At 44.5% G+C, this 21,060-nt stretch overlaps 1 protein-coding gene across 1 annotated transcript in view; it reads right to left on the bottom strand.

The window, feature by feature from the left end:
* Positions 1–14,950: 14,950 nt before the first annotated feature.
* LOC140122630 (adhesion G protein-coupled receptor F5-like) overlaps positions 14,951–21,060 on the bottom strand; it is a 39,628-nt gene continuing 33,518 nt past the window's right edge. The window contains exons 16-18 of the mRNA XM_072143706.1: positions 18,562–18,627; positions 18,420–18,480; positions 14,951–15,075 (exon numbers count right to left, since the gene is read on the bottom strand). Of these exons, the coding sequence (XP_071999807.1) occupies positions 15,005–15,075; positions 18,420–18,480; positions 18,562–18,627 (198 nt within the window). The 3' untranslated portion in view covers positions 14,951–15,004. The remainder of the gene's footprint in view (positions 15,076–18,419; positions 18,481–18,561; positions 18,628–21,060) is intronic.

Genomic DNA, 21,060 nt, shown 5'->3' with positions numbered 1-21,060 from the left:
ACCCATGACTGTGGGTTTTACCTTTTAAATGCCACCTGCAAAGCCATCTCCATTTTCCCTACTATCCTAGTCAAGGGTAAACACCTACGATCAATGTAGGCACCGATCATAAGTGTTACTAATCACAATTTATATGAAGCCCCATTATCCCCCATGTAGAACAGCAACACAGATAGATGTCTTGTAATATTTAATCAACCAAAGACATATATAAGCCAAAAATATGAGGACCACCCTAATTATGCATTCTGGGTGATGACACAGTCATGTCATCACCACAGAATCTACATACAGCTCATAGATGTTAAACATGGCACTGCCACAGGAGGTCGACATAGTCACAAGTTAATTTGTTAAATTCTGGCCCCATCATCTGTAAGTACTGTCAGTGTCTAGGTGCAACAACAGCTCAGTCATGAGCATAAAGCTTGTAACCTATCCTGTGTTGGGTCACTCTATAAAGCTCTGAACTGCAGTACCTCTTAAAGTGATGTCGGTTCCAGAACTTTGAGTTGAAAGTATTGTGAAGTAAGTCTTAAATCCCCATACTCAATGCCAGATGTTTCCAGGAATGGTGTAAAGCACATAATCACTGTATTCTGGAGGGATGAGGCACTTCTGATTATCTGGAGACCTAATACGTGACTATGAACTCGGGGGATGCCGAATGATGGCTACTTATGAGAATATGAAAAAAATTTCCAGAGAAAGACATTTTACACGAGTCTATCACAACTTTGTGGGACCATTTTGTAAGAAGACCATTTAGACATAGGTTGATGGCTACGACATGGACCCTTGGACAACCCTTCCAAAACCATTAGAATTAAGGTTTTAATACCCTGACCTCACAAATGTTATTTTCTCAACAATTTCCAAAGGCACCTACCAAAATCTTCCAAAATCCTTAGCAAAAAAAGTAGATTTTACAGTTGCTTGGGACACCCATGGTCTTGGGAATGGATGTCCACCATACTCTGTAGGTCTTAAGAATTACCTAGACTACAAGATCCATCATAAACCATCACCATCACTTACCTCCTTGAGTACAGAATACTTAGTGTCCATGTACAGGGGTTGGGTTCCACCATGGTCTTGGGATAGGATGTCCACCATACTCATTTAGGTCTTAAGAATTACCTAGACTACAAGATCCATCATAAACCATCACCATCACTTACCTCCTTGAGTACAGAATACTTAGTGTCCATGTACAGGGGTTGGGTTCCACCATGGTCTTGGGATAGGATGTCCACCATACTCATTTAGGTCTTAAAAATTACCCAGACTACAAGATCCATCATAAGCCATCACCATCACTTACCTCCTTGAATAGAGAATACTTAGTGTCCATGTACAGGGGTTGGGTTCCACCATGGTCTTGGGATTGGATGTCCACCATACTCTGTAGGTCTTAACAATTACCCAGACTACAAGATCCATCATAAACCATCACCATCACTTACCTCCTTGAATAGAGAATACTTAGTGTCCATGTATAGGGGTTGGGTTCTACCATGGTCTAGGTCTCCTCGCCATCTGCATTGTTGCCTTACTGGAATAGATGCAGAGTAGTTAGGCATCACACCATCCTGATTTCAATAAATAATAGAAGCAAATAAAGCTAATTATTCGTTAAACATTGTCCCCTCTGTTAGTGGTGTAGTGAGATGCAGTTGTATACACAGGATTTCCATATGTATTTGAATGGTAGATGTGTTTTACAATAGTATGGGAGGATCTCATCAATGTTATAGGTTCTAAGATAAGATAAGATAATCCTTTATTAGTCCCACAGTGGGGAAATTCACAGCGTTACAGCAGCAGAGAGGGTACAGAGAGTGAAGTACAAAGTACAAAATATGACAACAATAATATTAGGGATAAATGAACAAAAAGAAAAGGGGGATAAAAAGAAAAAAAAGAGACAGTTTGATGTTTAGTCTGTGGATGGGACCTGCATGGACTGGTTAGGTGGGGGGCGCAGGTTACTTCTGTTTGGGCCTTGTTTGTTGAACAGCCTGATGGCAGCGGGGAGGAAGGACTTACGATAACGCTCCCTCTCACACTTGGGGTGAAGTAGTCGGTCACTGAATGTGCTCCCCAATGCCACCACAGTCTCATGCAAGGAATGGGAGCTATTCTCCAGAATAGACTTCAACTTACACAGTGTCCTCCTCTCAGCTACCACCTGCACTGTGTCAGGAGGACCCCCAGGACAGAACTGCTTTCCTAATCAGTTTGTCCAGTCTGCTCCTCTCCCTAGCTGAGATGCTGCTTCCCCAACAGACTATGCCAAAGAAGATGGCTGGTGCCACTACAGAGTTGTAGAAGGTCTTAAGAAGAGCCCCCCGCACTCCGAATGCCCTCAGCCTCCTCAGCAGGTATAGCCTGCTCTGACCCCTCCTGTGAAGTACGTTTATGTAATCTGCCCACTCCAGTTTATTGTTGAGGAGGACACCCAAGTACTTATAGGACTTCACTGCCTCGATGTCTGTCCCATGGATAACCACCGGTTGAGAAGGAGGACTGTGCTTACGAAAGTCCACCACCATCTCCTTGGTCTTCCCAGAATTAATCCTAAGGTGGTTTCGCTGGCAACAGTCCACAAATTTCCGGATCAGTTCTTTGTACTCCCTGTCGTTCTCACCTGTAATGAGGCCTACTATAGCAGAGTCATCAGAGAACTTCTGGAGGTAGCAGCTACTATGGCTACTGATCTTCAAGAGTAGGATAGACCAAGACTGAATCTTGTAGAGACCTGGGGGGTATATACATATACAGAAACCCCACTTGTTCAGATAGACTCTGCCATAAAACTGCTCAATAAGATTTCTATGCCCAAGTTGTAGAGAAGCTGTACATAATACGACGACTACTACTACACTATACTGCTGCTATACTGTTACTATACTCAGTAAGACTAGAAGGACCTTGCCTAAATTTTACAGCCATGGAGTAGGAAGGACAAAAAAGTCACATACAGTATTTGAATAATCCAACAGTGAGAGGACCTCCCTGCTTGTGTGGAACATGGTCACCATCTTGAAAGCCACCGTATTGGATGAAGAAAGGTGACCATGTAACATATCACAGAAGACCAGGATTGTCTCAGAAATCAATATCCATAATCAGATTTGTAATATCTCTAGTGGTTCAAAAGTTATCAATTAAGAGATTCTCCCTAGATTTAGATTGGATTCAGCTCCATTGACAATGGGGCGGGGGTGGGGGGATTAATTAAGACTGGCGTTTAGAATGCCGCCAGTGTTTCGGACATAATTTCATTCCGACTTCATACTGAATTTGAGCACAAACGTTTTCAGTCCGGTAGACCAGATCGGAACTGGCAGAGTTTTGTGGCGTGGACGGGGAATGGCTTCATGTGAATCTTCCCTAATGTGTCACGTAGCTGTTCATCACAGGGAACCTTCCCGTTGTTGTTGTTACTTTCTGTGTTGATCACTATAATTTTTGAACCACAAGTAATATTGCAAATATAATTGTGGCTATCAATATCTGAGACAATTTTGACCTGCTACATGACCACCTTTCATTGGAAAAACCTGCCTTTGATACAATACGGAAGCTTTCAAGATGGTGGCCATGTTTTGGTCATAGCCTAAAAGATAAGCTCCTCCCCCATTACTTGCTAAGGTATCAGATATTTCATCTTCGCTTTCATTTCTGAAATGAAGAATGCCCTGGTCTACTTATATACTTAAGCCAGATTGGTGATGTATTGTAACCCTTGAAGTACCTAGTTCAGTCATGGCGAACCTTTTAGGGACCGAGTGCCGAAACTACAAGCAAAAGCCCCATATTTTTCACAAAGTGCCAAATGGCAATTTAAAGTAACAGGTTTCAAACGTATTGACAATACAGGAGAAAGAAGGAGAAATTCGGATTATTATTGTAGTTTCCCTCTAAAGTTCCCTGAATCACAGGTCCGGAAAAGGGGCTACAATGATAATCAAGCTCTGTCCACACCTCCTTGATTCAGTTCTTGAGTCCTGAATGGAGACCTTTGTGCTAGGTGATGGCTTGGGTGCCCAAAGAGAGGGCTCCGAGTGCCACCTCTGGCACCCGTGCCATAGGTTCGCCACCACTGACCTAGTTGATGGACTACATTTTTGTAAGATCCGGGACTGGATGGAGAGTCTTCACTAATGGACCCCAAGGGTTGGACTATTACTCTGATTACGATACCTCTGGGTTAATAGTTATTTATCCATATGAAGCATGTAGTCTCAGCATCCTATGGATATGATCTTGTCATGTGAATTTCTGAAACACTGAAGAACTTTTGGTACAGTAGATACAAGGTTGCCAAAATGTTCCCTTCACGTCTGAGAGGCACAGAGACCTTATACGGCCTATAGGGCGGCGTTATATTATGCTGCTGTATGTCATATGAGGTTTCTGGAGCATTCTGCAATGTACAGGGTCTCTATAGCCCATATGTAACCCGAGGGGTTACATATAGACGTCATACAGGCGCAGGACACACAGCTCTTTATCATGTGCCGTAAAGCTACTTTACAACCTAGATTCATGTGTAACCTGCACCAGGACGTTCCATGGCCTAGCCCTCGCCTCTGGCAGCTGACGTTTCCAAGAAGAGATGTATAATATATGCTATATGTCTCTTCTATTTCACAATATGAACAGGGGTTAGCGCAAAGTGGCTGCTCCTCATACCACAGAACGTGGGGTCGGGCCGGTGCTGAGGCTTATTGGCTGTCCTTATTCCCCTGGATACTGTTCATTGTCTTTAAAGGAAACCTACCGTTTGATTGGATGCATTATGAAGCAAACATACCTTGAGAATGCTGTAGCTACACTGATGCAGGATCTTGGTTAATCCCTGAGTTGAGTGGTTTTGCTGAAAAAAACATTATAACATTCAGGACCTTGGGAAAGCTGTATTGCAGGATTGCACATGTTTCACGGAGCTTGTATTACACATGGGGCTTAGACTAGACATGACTAATCAACCTGAGCTGGATTACTCATACACAGCAGCTGGGGGATGGTGCAGCAATTGATTATTCTGCCTTCAGGCATAACCTAGGAATTACATCATCATGTGCAGCAGTGAATAACTTATGTGCTAGGAGAAGCGCCTGGGCAGCCACAGTGGCAAGACAGCTACATTATCATAATTTTATAATTGTTTTATCAGCAAAACCACTCAGCTCAGGGATTAACCAAGGTATGATCCTGCATCAAATCACATGGTAGGTTTCCTTTAAATGTAGGTTGCTTCTGTCAATACTGATTATGTCATCTGTAAAGATAGCCTTAGAGTAGAGTAGTGCTCCTGCACAGTGTAACAGCCTGGATCTAAACTTATGCTTGTTATAGTAGATTTCCTTAAAAGGGTTGTCCACTTTCTGCAAATTATTGATATGGTTTGTGTAAGAAAAAGTTATACAATTTTCCTATATGCTTCCTGTATCAATTCCCCTAGATTTCTTCTTGCTGTCCTGCTATAGACATGTCTATATTTCCTTCCAGTGGATAGAAATCTGTCCATGGTCTTGCAATGGATACGGAGGTGCACAAGTTGTTCTGTCACACGGCCCGATTACTCTCAGCTCTTGTACCTGCCTGTCCATCACATGACATAGACAGATTTCTGTCCACTGGAATTAAATAAAGACATGTCTATAGCAGAACAGCAAGCAGAGATCTAGAAAACAGGGAGGAATTGATAAAAACATAATATTGGGTGATTGTATAGCTTTTCATTACACAAACCATATCCATTATTTGCTGACAGTGGATGACCCCTTTAAAAGGATGCAAAGAGGAGGTGAGAGGTACTCTTCAAAGAAAACTTTTCAATATACTGTATATACTCGAGTCTATACGTACATACTCACCTTCCGGCGCCCCCGATGCTGGGTACAGCTCCTCAATGCTCTGGTCCCCGTGGCTCCTCTTCTCTCCGCCGCTCTGCCGGCGGCTCTGCCGGCTGTTACAGCAGAGAGAAGAGGAGCCACGGGGACCGGAGCATCGGGGAGCAGCGCGGGGCATCGGGACCTCTGGAAAGTGAGTAGGTAAGTTTAATTTTTTTATGTGCTGGGCAAACAGGGGGCTGTCTGGCTATTTACCACAGGGAACTGTCTGGTTATATACTACAGGGGCCACCAGGTTATATACTACAGGGGGCTGGCAGGCTATATACCACAGGAGGCGGGCTGGCTATATACCACAGGGGGCTATCAGACTATATACCACAGGGGGCTATCTGATTATATACTACAGGGGACGGGCAGGCTATATACCACAGGGGGCGGGCTGGCTATATACCACAGGGGGCTATCTGATTATATACTACAGGGGGCTGGCAGGCTACATACCACAGGGGGCTGTCTGGCTATTTACCACAGGGGGCTGTCTAGTTATATACTACAGGGGGCTGGCAGGATATATACCACAGGGGGCTGTCTTGCTATATACCACAGTGGGCTTTCTGGTTATATACTACAGGGGGCTGGCAGGCTACATACCACAGGGGGCTGTCTGGCTATATACCACAGGGGGCTGTCTAGTTATATACTACAGGGGGCTGGCAGGTTATATACCACAGGGGGCTGTCTGGCTATATACTACAGGGGGCTGGCAGGCTATATACCACAGGGGGCTGTCTGGCTATATACCACAGGGGGCTGTCTGGTTATATACTACAGGGGGCTGTCAGGCTATATACCACAGGCTGGCTGGCTACATACCACAGGGGGCTGTCTGGATATATACTACAGGGGGCTGTCTGGCTATATACTACAGGGGGCTGGCTGGCTATATACTACAGGGGGATGGCAGGATTTATACCACAGGGGTCTGTCTGGCTATATACCACAAGGGGCTGTCTAGCTATATACCACAGGGGGTTGTCTGGCTATATACCACAGGGAGCTGGCTGGCTATATACAACAGGGGGGCTGGCAGGCTATATACCACAGGAGGCTGTCTGGCTATATACTACAGGGGGCTGGCAGGCATATACCACAGGGGGCTGTCTGGCTATATACCAGAGGCGGCTGGCTGTCTATATACCACAGGGGGCTGGCTATATACCACAGGGGGTTGTCTGGCTATATACTACAGGGGGCTGGCTGGCTATGGACCACAGGGGGCTGTCTGGATATATACTACATGGGGCTGGCAGGCTATATTCCACAGGGGGCTGTCTGGCTATATACTACAGGGGGCTGGCAGGCTATATACCACAGGGGGCTGTCTGGCTATATACCACAGGGGGCGGGCTGGCTATATACCACAGGGGGCTGGCAGGCTATATACCACAGTGGGATTTCTGGTTATATACTACAGGGGGCTGGCAGGCTATATACCACAGGGGGCTTTCTGGCTATATACCACAGTGGGCTGTCTGGTTATATACTACAGGGGGCTGGCAGGCTATATACCACAGGGGCTGGCAGGCTATATACCACAGGGGGCTGTCTGGCTATATACTACAGTGTGTTGTCTGGCTATATACTACAGGGGGCTGGCTGTCTATGTACCACAGGGGGCTCGCTGGCTATATACCACAGTGGGCTGTCTGGCTATATACTACAGGGGGATGGAAGGCTATATACTACAGGGGGCTGTCTGTCTATATACCAGAGGGGGCTGTCTAGTTATATACTACAGGGGGCTGGCAGGCTATATACCACAGGGGGCTGTCTCACTATATACCACAGTGGGCTTTCTGGTTATATACTACAGGGGGCTGGCAGGCTATATACCACAGGGGGCTGTCTGTCTATATACTACAGGGGGCTGGCTGGCTATATACTACAGGGGGCTTGCTGGCTATATACTACAGGGGGCTGGCAGACTATACACTACAGGGGGATGGTAGACTATATACCACAGTGGGCTGTCTGGCTATATACCACAGAGGGCTGTCTGGCTATATACCACAGGGGGCTGGAAGGCTATATGCCACAGGGGGCTGTCTGGCTATATACTACAGGGGGCTGGCTATATACTACAGGGGGCTGGCAGACTATACACTACAGGGGGATGGCACGCTATATACCACAGTGGGCTGTCTGGCTATATACCACAGTGGGCTGTCTGGCTATATACTACAGGTGGCTGGCAGGCTATATACTACAGGGGGCTGCCAGACTATACACTACAGGGGGATGGCAGGCTATATACCACAGTGGGCTGTCTGGCTATATGCCACAGTGGGCTGTCTGGCTATATACCACAGTGGGCTGTCTGGCTATATACTACAGGGGGCTGGCAGGCTATATACCACAGGGGGCTGTCTGGCTATATGCCACAGGGGGCTGTATGGCTATATACTACAGGGGGCTGTTCTGCTATATACCACAGGGGGCTGTCTGGCTATATACCACAGGGGGCTGGCTGACTATATACCATAGGGGGCTGGCAGGCTATATACCACAGGGGGTTTTCTGGCTATATACCACAGGGGCTGTCTGGTTATATACTGCAGGGGGCTGGCAGGCTAAATACCACAGGGGGCTGGCAGGCTATATACCACAGGGGGCTGTCTGGCTATATACCACAGTGGGTTGTCTGGCTATATACTACAGGGGACTGGCTGGCTATGTACCAGAGGGGGCTGACTGGCTATATACCACAGTGGGCTGTCTGGCTATATGCTACAGGGGGCTGGCAGGCTATATGCTACAGGGGGCTGTCTGGCTATATACTACAGGGGGCTGTCTGGCTATATACCACAGGGGTCTGTCTGGCTATATGCCACAGGGGGGCTGGCAGGCTATATACTAAAGGAGGCTGGCTGGCTATACACTACAGGGGGCTGGAAGGCTATATACCACAGGGGGCTGGCAGGCTATATACCACAGGGGGATGGCAGGCTATATACCACAAGGTGTTGTCTGGCTATATACTACAGGGGGCTGGCTGGCTATATACCACAGTGGGCTGTCTGTCTATATACTACTGGGGCCTGGCAGGGTATATACTTGAGGGGGCTGGCTATATACTACCAGGGGCTGGCTGGCTATATAATACAGGGGGCTGGCAGGCTATATACCACAGGGGGCTGGCAGGCTATATACCACAGGGGGCTGGCTGACTATATACTACATGGGGGCTGGCAGGCTATATACTACAGGAGGCTGGCTGGCTATACACTACAGGGGGCTTGCAGGCTATATACTACTGGGGGCTGTCTGGCTATATACTACAGGGGGCTGGCAGGCTATATACCACAGGGGGCTGGCTTGTTATATACTACAGGGGGCTGTTGGGCTATATACTGGGAGACTGTGACCAATGCATTTGCATCCTCGGCTTATACTCAAGTCAATAGGATTTCCCAGTTTTTGTTGGTAAAATTAGGGGCCTTGGCTTATACTCGAGTATATATGGTATTTAAGAATAAATCACGATGAATGGTTTCAGAAATTAATATTGTAATAATTATTTATTAGTTTATAATTAGCAGCACATATCTCAGGGACAAGATGTCCAGTGCTCTGTGCTGCATGGGAGACGGAGGTGACATCACGCTTGCATAATTAGCATCCTAGAGCACCGGACATCTTGTCCCCATGATCTGTGCTGCTAATTCTATGTTTCTTTTCTCGGTGATCCCGGCGTGTCAAGACTAGTGGAGGACAGCGCCGGGATCAACATCCAGAAATGCGGGGGTGATTATCTTTTTTTAATTGATTTATTTCCTTTAACATTCTTATTAACACCCCCATCTCCCTTTCTGGCATTGTTGTTCAAATATCTTCAAACTAAACTATTAAAATTCCATGTTCTGCATCGAATAAGTATGGCTGACTTGTTTCAGTCATACTTGTATTTGATGCAGAATATGACATTTTAATAATTTTGCTTTTAAATTTTAACAATATTACAACATATTGTCAACAGTGTCAGAAATAAATCTTTGTATGTTTTCAGGACATAACCTTGACTTTACTCCGTGCAAAGCTCATGCACCAATGGTCTGAAGAAGACTCAAGTCACCGGACCTCTGCTTCCATATAGAATTGTTAATATTACTGTCCCTAAGTACTGATTAAAATAATTCTAACAAAAAATTGGAACCCCCAAGAGAAGAATCTCTCTATAAGTTGCTACTTTCTTACCTAGGAGTTTACCATTACACCAGTTTATCCTCTCACTGTCATCTCCATAAATCTCCATTCTGTACAATGAGCCTTATATTCGGACATTAGGCTTCCCTATGTATATTTCATGCCTTTCTTAGGCTGCAGTTGTGTTTTTCTCAATCACATTAGGGAAATAAAGCGCTGCTGAGCTTGTGTACAAATATTTGTACAACATCAAATCTGTTGCTTCACATTTGCAAGTGGTGGCTCAGGTTTAGGAAAGGTGTGCATTCTGCTGACGTGCTGGGACTGGACGACCTTCAAATTGTTCCTCCTGGTGGATACATCCAGGTGGTTTTGGGAGTCTTATATGCCAGGCAATGATCCCTGGGAAAAAATGGTATGGAAATGAGCTGTGTTCCAGCCAGTTGGCACCTGTTTTCTTCCACTTACCTAAGTAGATTCATCTTGGGTCCTGGCAGCCAGGTGCATACTGCCTTGTCGTGAGATCGGACAAAAACCTGGATGTAGTCATCACAGGAAGCATTTACAAAATTGGAGACTTTTGTTCTGCTCATAGACCTGCTTAGCTTAGAATATGGAATTCATTGACTAACAATTCCTTAACTCTGTGTAAAGATCCATCTCCTAGACCATTGATGGTAAACCTTTACGAGACAGAGTGCCCAAACTACATCCAAAACCTACTTATTTACCTTAAAGTGCTAACCTGGCAATTTAAGGAGTGAATTAATTGTAAATGTTCTGTCAGAGCTTACAATCATATCAGCATTCGGATTATCATTGTGGCTTTGTTCCCGTGCCCCCAGTCATGAATAATTACTGGGTCTATAGAAAGAGCATGCACAGCCCTGTCCGCACCTCTTCCCATCACCCAAAGCATTTAAGGATGTGTCACTTTAAAATTGCTGTGACAGTGGCATATCCAAGGCTGCCTCGGCTGGACGAGGGGGTTTTGAGTCCTGTGGGGAAAATATTTGAGGGGTTTATTAGAGATGCTATCCTGGAGTATCTCACTGTGCACAACCTTATAACCCAGCGTCAGCATGGGTTTATGAGAGATCGGTCCTGTCAGACTAATCTGATTGGTTTCTACGAGGAGGTAAGTTCAAGACTGGATCTGGGGGACGCTGTGGATGTTGTATATCTGGACTTTTCAAAGGCATTTGACACCGTGCCACATAAAAGGTTGGTATATAAAATGAGACTGCTGGGAATAGGAGAAAATCTGTGTATCTGGGTAAGTAATTGGCTTAGTGATAGAAAAAAGAGGGTGGTCATTAATGGCACATTCTCAGATTGGGTTGATGTTACCAGTGGAGTGCCACAGGGGTCAGTATTGGGGCCACTTCTTTTTAATATTTTTATTAATGACCTTGTAGTGGGTTTACACAGTCAAGTTTCAATATTTGCAGATGATACTAAGCTGTGTAAAGTAATAAATACTGAGGTCGATAGTTTAGCATTACAGAGGGATTTGTGGAAGCTTGAGGGATGGGCAGAGAAATGGTTGATGAGGTTTAATGTAGATAAATGTAAAGTTATGCACTTGGGCCATGGAAACAAAAAGTATAATTATGTTCTAAACGGTCAATTACTTAGTAAAACTGAAGCTGAAAAGGACTTGGGGGTATTGGTGGATGGTAAACTTAATTTAGTGACCAGAGCCAGGCGGCTGCTGCTAAAGCAAATAAAATTATGGGATGTATCAAGAGAGGAATAGATTCTCATGATAAAGACATAGTTCTGCCCTTATACAAATCCCTGGTCAGACCACACATGGAATATTGTGTACAGTTTTGGATATAGTAGAGCTGGAACGGGTGCAGAGGAGAGCAACCAGGAATATTAGGGGAATGGGGGGACTAGAATACAATGACAGATTAAAAAATTTGGGATTATTCAGTTTAGAAAAAAGACGACTGAGGGGAGACCTCATTACAATGTACAAATACCTGAACGGACAGTACAAGGACCTCTCCAAAGATCTTTTTATACCTCGGCCTGTGACCAGGACAAGGGGGCATCCTCTACGCCTAGAGGAGAGGCGATTCTACCATCACCATAGACAAAGGTTCTTTACTGTAAGAGCAGTGAGACTGTGGAACTCTCTGCCGCAGGAGGTTGTTATGGCCGACTCTATGTACATGTTCAAGAGAGGCCTGGATGACTTTCTGGAGAGAAAAAATATCACGGGTTATGGGGATAAAACATTTATTTAATTCTTAAAGGTTGGACTTGATGGACTTGCGTCTCCTTCCAGCCTTATATACTATACTATGATACTATGATACCAAACTCTATGTAAGGCTTCATTCACACACACATGTGCCCACCGCACCGTAGCACTGCGCTAAGCGCTGCTCACCCCAACCCTCTCCACAGAGAACATGGCGCATGGCGCTGTAATAGGGTATGGAACAGTACGGAGCACATGTGCAGCACCATACCGCTCCGTATGGCTTAGTGCACCCATGGCCGGCCAATGCAGGACGCATATACGATGTATATATAGCAGTTGTCTATACGTCCCCCAACGGCTGTGTAAATATAGCCTAAGGGTGATGTCCTGGGTACCTGTGCCCTAGGTTCACCACAATTGGCAAAGACATAGAGGGTTATTTATCTTAAGCTTGTACATGGCGTATCTGTGTATAATGTTCCCCCCACCCCTCCTGCACACCGGATATATCAAGAGGCTCCGGCCACCTAATGTATCCATCGGGTGGCAGTGCCTGTCAGCAATTGTTAGCAGGCCCTGCCTGGCACAGAATTGCGCTTTAACCTGCGGCAATTCAGACCTGATCAGGCGCAGTCTATAGCTACATGGGGAGGCAGGAATGCCCCGCACCGGCCTAAAATAATTATTTTAGGGCGTACAAGCCCTGATATATATCCCCCTGTAGACTTGGTAACAAAAATGATGATTTACATAAAAACATTGAAAACATATGATTGGCATATTACAGATTGTGGAATAAAAACAAATAAATAATCCCCACACTAGAAGCGATCAGAAAAATGTTGAAGGGGTGGTGGGGTTATTGGAGAAGATTTACATAGGAATGTGCTTTAAGGTCAAGCGAAAAACTGCGTATGTTGGTAATAATCTCATAGTACTGGGTAGTGCATTCTAGAGAACTGGTGCAGCATGAATAAAGTCTTCAAGACAGAAGAGAGAGATTTTTGTACTATGAAAAAATGTTAATGGGAGATGATCGGTAGTGAGTGCGGAAAGGTATATAATGTGGAAAATAATTGTGGACTAAGTAATAGGAATACAGTAAGTAAGTTGAAAGTAAGTGAGGTTTATAGATAACATTTTATCTGCCATCAGTAGATGGCATTTTATCTGCCTTCGCTTTACATACTGCTGGCTCCACTTGTCTATTCTGGAGTTATGACCTAGCATCAATCCCAATGGGAATGGCTTGGGTGGCCTTCGAGGGCACACAGTGCATGGGGAAACCATTTAGTGATAATAATACACTGGGTAATATGCAGCAAACACCCACACTAATACCCGCGATCGCTGCTAGCACCAATTGTGGGTGTTAACTTTTCGATTTACATGATGGCAAAGATTTCAAAGACGGTGGCGCATGACCGTCACCATCTTAGATGACATTGTTGCTCTCCATGACATCATCAGGGAGTGGCGATCGGTTCCCATGACAGCTGTATGGTTACTGCAGATTCGTTACAATGTGCCAGTAGCAAATTGTAATGAATCATGTGTAAAAACGCCATGTACTGCAATATAGTAGTATCGCAGTACAGGCAGCACCCGGGTTACGTACGAGATTCCATAGGTTTGTTCTTAACTTGAATTTGTATGTAAGTCGAAACTGTATATTTTATAATTGTAGATGCAGACAAAAATTTTTTGGGGCCCAGTGACAATTGTAGTTTTTTGCTGTAATGGGACCAAGGATTATCAATAAAGCTTCATTACAGACACCTTACAGCTGATCATTGCAGTCTGGGACTATAGTAAAGCACCCAGAGAACTTCACCAAAGGTTACAATGGGTCCGTATTTAACTAGGGGTCGTCTGTAAGTTGGGTGTCCTTAAGTAGGGGACCACCTGTATATGGTCGGAACGATCAGACCATCTAGAGTTAAAGTATCTTAGAGGGTCTACAAAACTGTAAAAAAAAATATTTTAAAAAGTTGAAAAAATAAATAAATAAAAATTCAAATCACTCCGCCCTCCTTTCCCTAGAATGATATGAAACAAAATAAACAGTGAAATTCGTGAAAACTGAGCCCACAAGAAAGTGAAGCAAATGTGTTTTTTCGCTAATTTCACCACATTTGGATTTTTTCCCCAGCTTTCCACGGCATTGAATAATAAATAACGTCATTCAGAAGTAAGATTTGTCATGCAGAAAATAAGCCCCTACACAGCTCTGTACACAGAAAACTGAAAAGTTGTAGATTTTTGAAGGTGGGGATTAAAAATGAACAAATGGCATAGAGAGGAACCATATAGGGATAGTTGTAAAAAAGGTTAAAGGCATAGAGAGGAACCATATAGGGATAGTTGTAAAAAATGTTAAAGGCATAGAGAGGAACCATATAGGGATAGTTGTAAAAGGGTTAAAGGCATAGAGAGGAACCATGTAGGGATAGTTGTAAAAGGGTTAAAGCATAGAGAGGAACCATATAGGGATAGTTGTATTGCTGTACAATATAATCGTTTTCTAACAGCTAGTTCCCTTTGAAAATAGAGGAGAAGGTCACCGTACAAAAATAAATACAATAAGAGAATTTATTTAGATTAAAAACATTTTTTTATTTTTTTCTCATATGAAAAATGTCAAAATGTGAAACATAAAATAGCCCAAAAGACATAACACATATAAAGTGTCAGATAATCCTAAGACACTAATATCTTAAGAAACCACAGAAGTTGAGTTAGATGAAGCCCCAGTGGACAAATGTTCAGTGGAAAAGTTGTAGCCTTCTGTAATAGGAAAATACACAGTGTAAAAGACAAGGGGACACCATAAAGTGAAAAATACCCCCCAAATAATTGCTTATGATGTCAATGTAAAATAACTATTATAGACTTTGATAATCTCATATATATCATTACTGTGGAAACCCAGACAGGTGCATGATGAAGGTTCAGGCCAAAACTGGAATTTCCTGTTGTGTAACTACAAGTGAGATAGGTGGGGCTTGGATTTTATACCCGTTGGGTATGGCTGCAGCATTGGTGACATTCTGGTCACAGTAAAGGCGTGACATTGTTGCCTGTGGTTAATAGAGTTTCCATATTTAAAAATGCATTTTAACCCTTTATGGGTGAAGCGGAGTTCGGCACACCTCACCGTCCAAGAAACTTTGGAGAATTCAGTATCCAGTATTGTCACATAATGAGCTGTTTCTGCTCATTTTGTGACGTGTATAATCTTAAAGAGAACCGTCAGGCAAATTAACTCCCCTAAACTAAATATATTTTCATAATCTGCCATTAGAAAGCATTGCTCCTATCCCTTCCTTGTCCCTCTACATGCCTGTAAACTTAAGCAATGAGGTCCTAAAGCTGTATGCAAATGACCTGTGAAATGTCCATTGAGTCATTAGCATATTCAAGCTGTCCAGCTTATTCATGAGTAGGAGGCACAGCCACACCCCCAGTGCTTGACTGACAGCCTGTATAATGGTGTGAGGTATAATGGTGTAATGGCTCCTCCATGTGCTTCCTGGTGCTGGCTCCCCCTGCAGCCTGTGTGTGTATGAGATACTCCTATACACATGACTGACAGCCTGTATAATGGTGTGAGGTATAATGGTGTAATCGCTCCCTCCATGTGCTTCCTGGTGCTGGCACCCCCTGCAGCCTGTGTGTATGAGATTCTCCTATACACATGACCAACAGCCTGTATAATGATGTGAGGTATAATGGTGTAATGGCTCCTCCATGTGCTTCCTGGTGCTGGCGCCCCCTGCAGCCTGTGTGTATGAGATACTCCTATACCCATAACTGACAGCCTGTATAATGATGTGAGGTATAATGGTGTAATGGCTCCTCCATGTGCTTCCTGGTGCTGGCTCCCTTCAGCCTGTGTATGAGATACTACTATACACATGACTGACAGCTTGTATAATGGTGTGAGGTATAATGGTGTAATGGCTCCTCCATGTGCTTCCTGGTGCTGGCGCCCCCTGCAGCCTGTGTGTATGTGATACTCCTATACACATGACTGACAGCCTGTATAATGGTGTGAGGTATAATGGTGTAATGGCTCCTCCATGTGCTTCCTGGTGCTGGTACCCCCTGCAGCCTGTGTGTATGAGATACTCCTATACACATAACTGACAGCCTGTATAATGATGTGAGGTATAATGGTGTAATGGCTCCTCCATGTGCTTCCTGGTGCTGGCCCCCCCTTCAGCCTGTGTATGAGATACTACTATACACATGACTGACAGCTTGTATAATGGTGTGAGGTATAATGGTGTAATGGCTCCTCCATGTGCTCCTGGTGCTGGTGCCCCCTGCAGCCTGTGTGTATGAGATACTCCTATACACATGACTGACAGCCTGTATAATGGTGTGAGGTATAATGGTGTAATGGCTCCTCCATGTGCTCCTGGTGCTGGTGCCCCCTGCAGCCTGTGTGTATGAGATACTCCTATACACATGACTGACAGCCTGTATAATGGTGTGAGGTATAATGGTGTAATGGCTCCTCTATGTGCTTCCTGGTGCGGGCGCCCCCTGCAGCCTGTGTGTGTGTATAGGAGAGATACAGCAGCTCCAGGCAGCCATGTTATAGCAGAACATGTCAGGCACTTGTGTAGCTGATGTCTGTGTCTCTCACATGTGTATTAGGAGGATGCAGCATGTCAGCAGATGCAGCACACACACCAGCAATGCTTTACTATACATTACACACAGACATGAGCAGGGGGAGGAGAGGGGAGGGGTAACAGGTGTGACATCACTGCCTCTGACCATGTGACCAGCCTCATTTACATAATAAAGAAAAGAGGATTTTATAATGATCAATGTATGAAATAACTAGATAAAGGCTGGGATGGGATCCTTGTGAGCTGCTCCAACAGGTAGAGGTGACAGAACTAGTGACACAGACCTGATGACAGGTGTGCTTTAATTTTCTAACAGCTCCCTCCCCGCAGTCTCTGTCTGTGAATTTGCTGTGTCCTCTTACTAGTGGGTGGAGACCTAGCTGCTATGACTCATGCCCCTTCCACTCCCCCCACATAGACTTCTATATATACTCTGACACCTTAGTGACCATCTATCCATTAAAGTATATGGTGAACCCATATGGGGGAGGGGGTCTTGATTTTTCTATTGATATTTACTAAATATTCTAAATCCTGCGGCATTAATTACACATGCTAAGCACAACTATGGCAATAGCAAGTTTTAAATAATTTTTAATATTTTACTAAATTTTCATAATAATTAAAAAAATATGTTTCCCCATATTCTGAGGGACCACAATTTTAAAGGCAATAGAATCAGCGGACCACATGGCCTGGTTCGGTATTCGGGTTCTGACCCGAACATATTGCTGAATTGGTGGCCGAACGTCCAATCCAGTAAATTGATGCCCCTAGTAACTATCCATTGCTAAAATTGCCCAGGGAGACAATTTAGGTCAATCATAGTCATGGCTAGTTCCTAGGGGTGTCAATTTGCTGGTTTGGCTGTTCATCCGCCAACAGTGCACATATCTGGGACAGGCGGCTTAACCCAAATAACAAATCCAACCGTCGGGTCCTCTCATCTCTAGTTGTGGCTCTCAAAATACTGGGACACAAACGTTTCTTTTTCCAATGAAATATGTGTAAAATATTAAAAACAAATGTTTGGCATTGCCATAATCATACTGACCTACAGAATATATGTATTATATTATTTATGCCATAGGGGAAACAGAGGAACAGTAATTCCCCCCCCCTTTATTTCAATGAGTGTTCAATTGCCAAATTGAAAAAAAAACCCAACCCATCCTGTGAAAAACAAACCCTCGTATGGCCACACATGGGCAAAATGTAAAATATATTTCTGGATTTGATATAAAAATACACTAAAATATACTTAGGAATAAAAAGTGATAAACCCCAGTTCTACAGTATTTTTTTAAATTTTTTTTTGGAGGGGGGGTTGGAGTTGGATTTGGGTTTTAATCTATGGGACTTGACAGTACAATAGGATCTTGTGATTGCTGCTGATTGCTATAACATCCCATAGGAAACCGTTTCAGAAATTGACCACGGAGTTCCATGTAGTATACCCAAATATTATTAGGGTCAGATATTACTAACCTTTTCTGCCAAAACCTTTTCTACGTATCTTTGAAGATTCAGTTGAATTTGTAGACGACGTCTGTGGATAGAAAAGTAATAACCGTGTGTCAGAGCAGCTGGAGCTGTACTACCCCTATCTATAGGACGGCAGGCGGCTCACCTGTATTTTGGTCCGTAGTGTACTCCAGTACGATGTAGAAATGCTGCTTCTCACTGCTGTCCTTACCTGTAAATACAGAAGTTGGAGATGTATTTTTTTTTATAAATAGCTTTCATTCCATAGGGGACATAATGGGGCTTATTTACTAAGGGTCCGCGCGTGAACTTTCGTCTGACTTTCCGATGTTTTCGGGGATTTGCACGGCTGTGAAAGGTATTTAACAGGGGTCTCCGCTGGGAATGTGTCGCACGTGATCGGATTGTGGCGCAGTGGCGCCGGCTTTCATGCAACAGAAATCGGGCGGCGTGCCGTCGGACGATCTGACTGATTCGGACTGAGCGCGGGATTTAACTTTCAAATTGTGCACTTACGTGCACCGGGAAGAAGAAGGGGAACTCCGGCGGACCTGAGCGGGGAAGTGACAGATGCAGGATATCGGGCGCACGATCTTAGTGAATCGCGGCACAGTGCATTATACACGGACAATGCACTTTCTGTGAACTCCTCAGTAAGTAAATGTGCCCCAATGGGGCAGATTTACTTACCCGGCCCATTCGCGATCCAGCGGTGCGTTCTCTGCACAGGATTCGGGTCCGGACGGGATTTATGAAGGTAGTTCCTCCGCCGTCCACCAGGTGGCGCTGCCGCGCTGAAAATCATCTGAACGCGCCGGAATACACCAGCTCGGACCAAGCGAAGGTAAGCGCTTCCCAAGCGACACTTTTTAGTTTTTTAAATGCGGCCGTTTTTCCGAATACGTCGGGTTTTCGTTCGGCCCCGCCCCCTGATTTCCGTTGTGCGCATGCCGGCGCCGATGCGCCACAATCCGATCGCGTGCGCCACAATCCCGGGGCAATTCAGGTACAATCGGCACAAACCGGAAATATTCGGGTAACACGTCGGGAAAACGCGAATCGGGCCCTTAGTAAATGACCCCCAATATCTTTGTATCTCATATACCATAGCTTACAATCAGGGCCGGTTTCAGACAAAGTGGAGCCCTGGGCAAAATTAGAATGGGGCCCCAAAATAAAACTATTTTATGAGCATTCACAGTCAGTAAGAGGCACATTAATAACACTTTGTAGTTACACATAGTAGTAGGTAAGTGTCTGTAATATGGGACTGTAGGAGGATTTTATAGGAGACGGACAGATGATAGGGAGATGGATGATACAAGATAAAAATGAAACATGATATAGATTTATAGATAGATAGGATATATATAGATATGATAGATTATAGATAGACAGAAGATTTATTGATTTCATAGTTTCATAGTTTATACGGTTGAAAAAAGACACTTGTCCATCAAGTTCAACCAAGGAAGGGAAGGGATTGGATGAGGAAGGGGTTTAGGGGAAACAATTCTATATAACATAACCATCAATGTTATTTAGGTGTAAAAAGGCATCTAGACCCTTCTTGAAGCTCTCTGCTGTCCCTGCTGTGACCAGCGCCTGAGCTCTCTGCTGTCCCTGCTGTGACCAGCGCCTGAGCTCTCTGCTGTCCCTGCTGTGACCAGCGCCTGAGCTCTCTGCTGTCCCTGCTGTGACCAGCGCCTGAGCTCTCTGCTGTCCCTGCTGTGACCAGCGCCTGAGCTCTCTGCTGTCCCTGCTGTGACCAGCGCCTGAGCTCTCTGCTGTCCCTGCTGTGACCAGCGCCTGAGCTCTCTGCTGTCCCTGCTGTGACCAGCGCCTGAGCTCGGCTATTCCACAGATTGACAGTTCTCATAGTAAAAAAGCCCTGTCGCCTCCGGTGATTAAACCTTGATTTCTCCAAACGGAGACAGTGCCCCCTCGTCTTTTGATTTGATCTAATCTGAAACAACTTACCAACATATTAGAAAAAAGCTAGATAGATAAATGGTTAGATAGACAGATATATAGATAGGAAATAGATAAATTATAGGAGATAGATAACTAGACAGATAGATGATTGATAGATAGATAGATAGATAGATAGATAGATAGATAGATAGATAGATAGATAGATAGACAGGAGATGGATGATCAGCATCTTCATCCGGGCAATCAACCAAGGGGTATTAAAGGAAATCTACCACCAGGATGAAGGCTTGTAAACCAAGCACAATAACATACCGGTGAGTGCCCCCGCTGGCAGGATCTGCTCTTCTTTTAGCTTCCTATGCATTGGTTTTACCAAAAAAAGGCTTAAAAAATTATGCAAATGAGCGTGAGGGGCTCCATAACATAGGTGTTAATGGAGCGTGGAGACCATCATGCTCATTTACATAATTTTAAAAGCCTCTTTTTTGTAAACTAGGGCATAAGAAGCTAAAAGAATTGCAGATCCTGCCAGAGGGGGTGCATACCTGTATGTTATTGTGCTTGGTTTACAATTAATCTCTGAATCAGGTTGTAGATGTCCTTTAAAGGTGCAAAACATCCTCTGCCCACAAAAGTCCACATGAAGAGGACCCCTTTAGGACAAGGGACCCAGGGCAAATACCGCCCCCTAACGCGGGGGTCCTGCATA

This window comes from Engystomops pustulosus, chromosome 3 (genome assembly GCF_040894005.1).
Source record: "Engystomops pustulosus chromosome 3, aEngPut4.maternal, whole genome shotgun sequence".
NCBI classification, from domain to species: Eukaryota; Metazoa; Chordata; class Amphibia; order Anura; family Leptodactylidae; genus Engystomops; species Engystomops pustulosus.
Note: the sequence above shows the minus strand (reverse complement) of the source record. Positions and strands in the feature narration are given on the sequence as shown.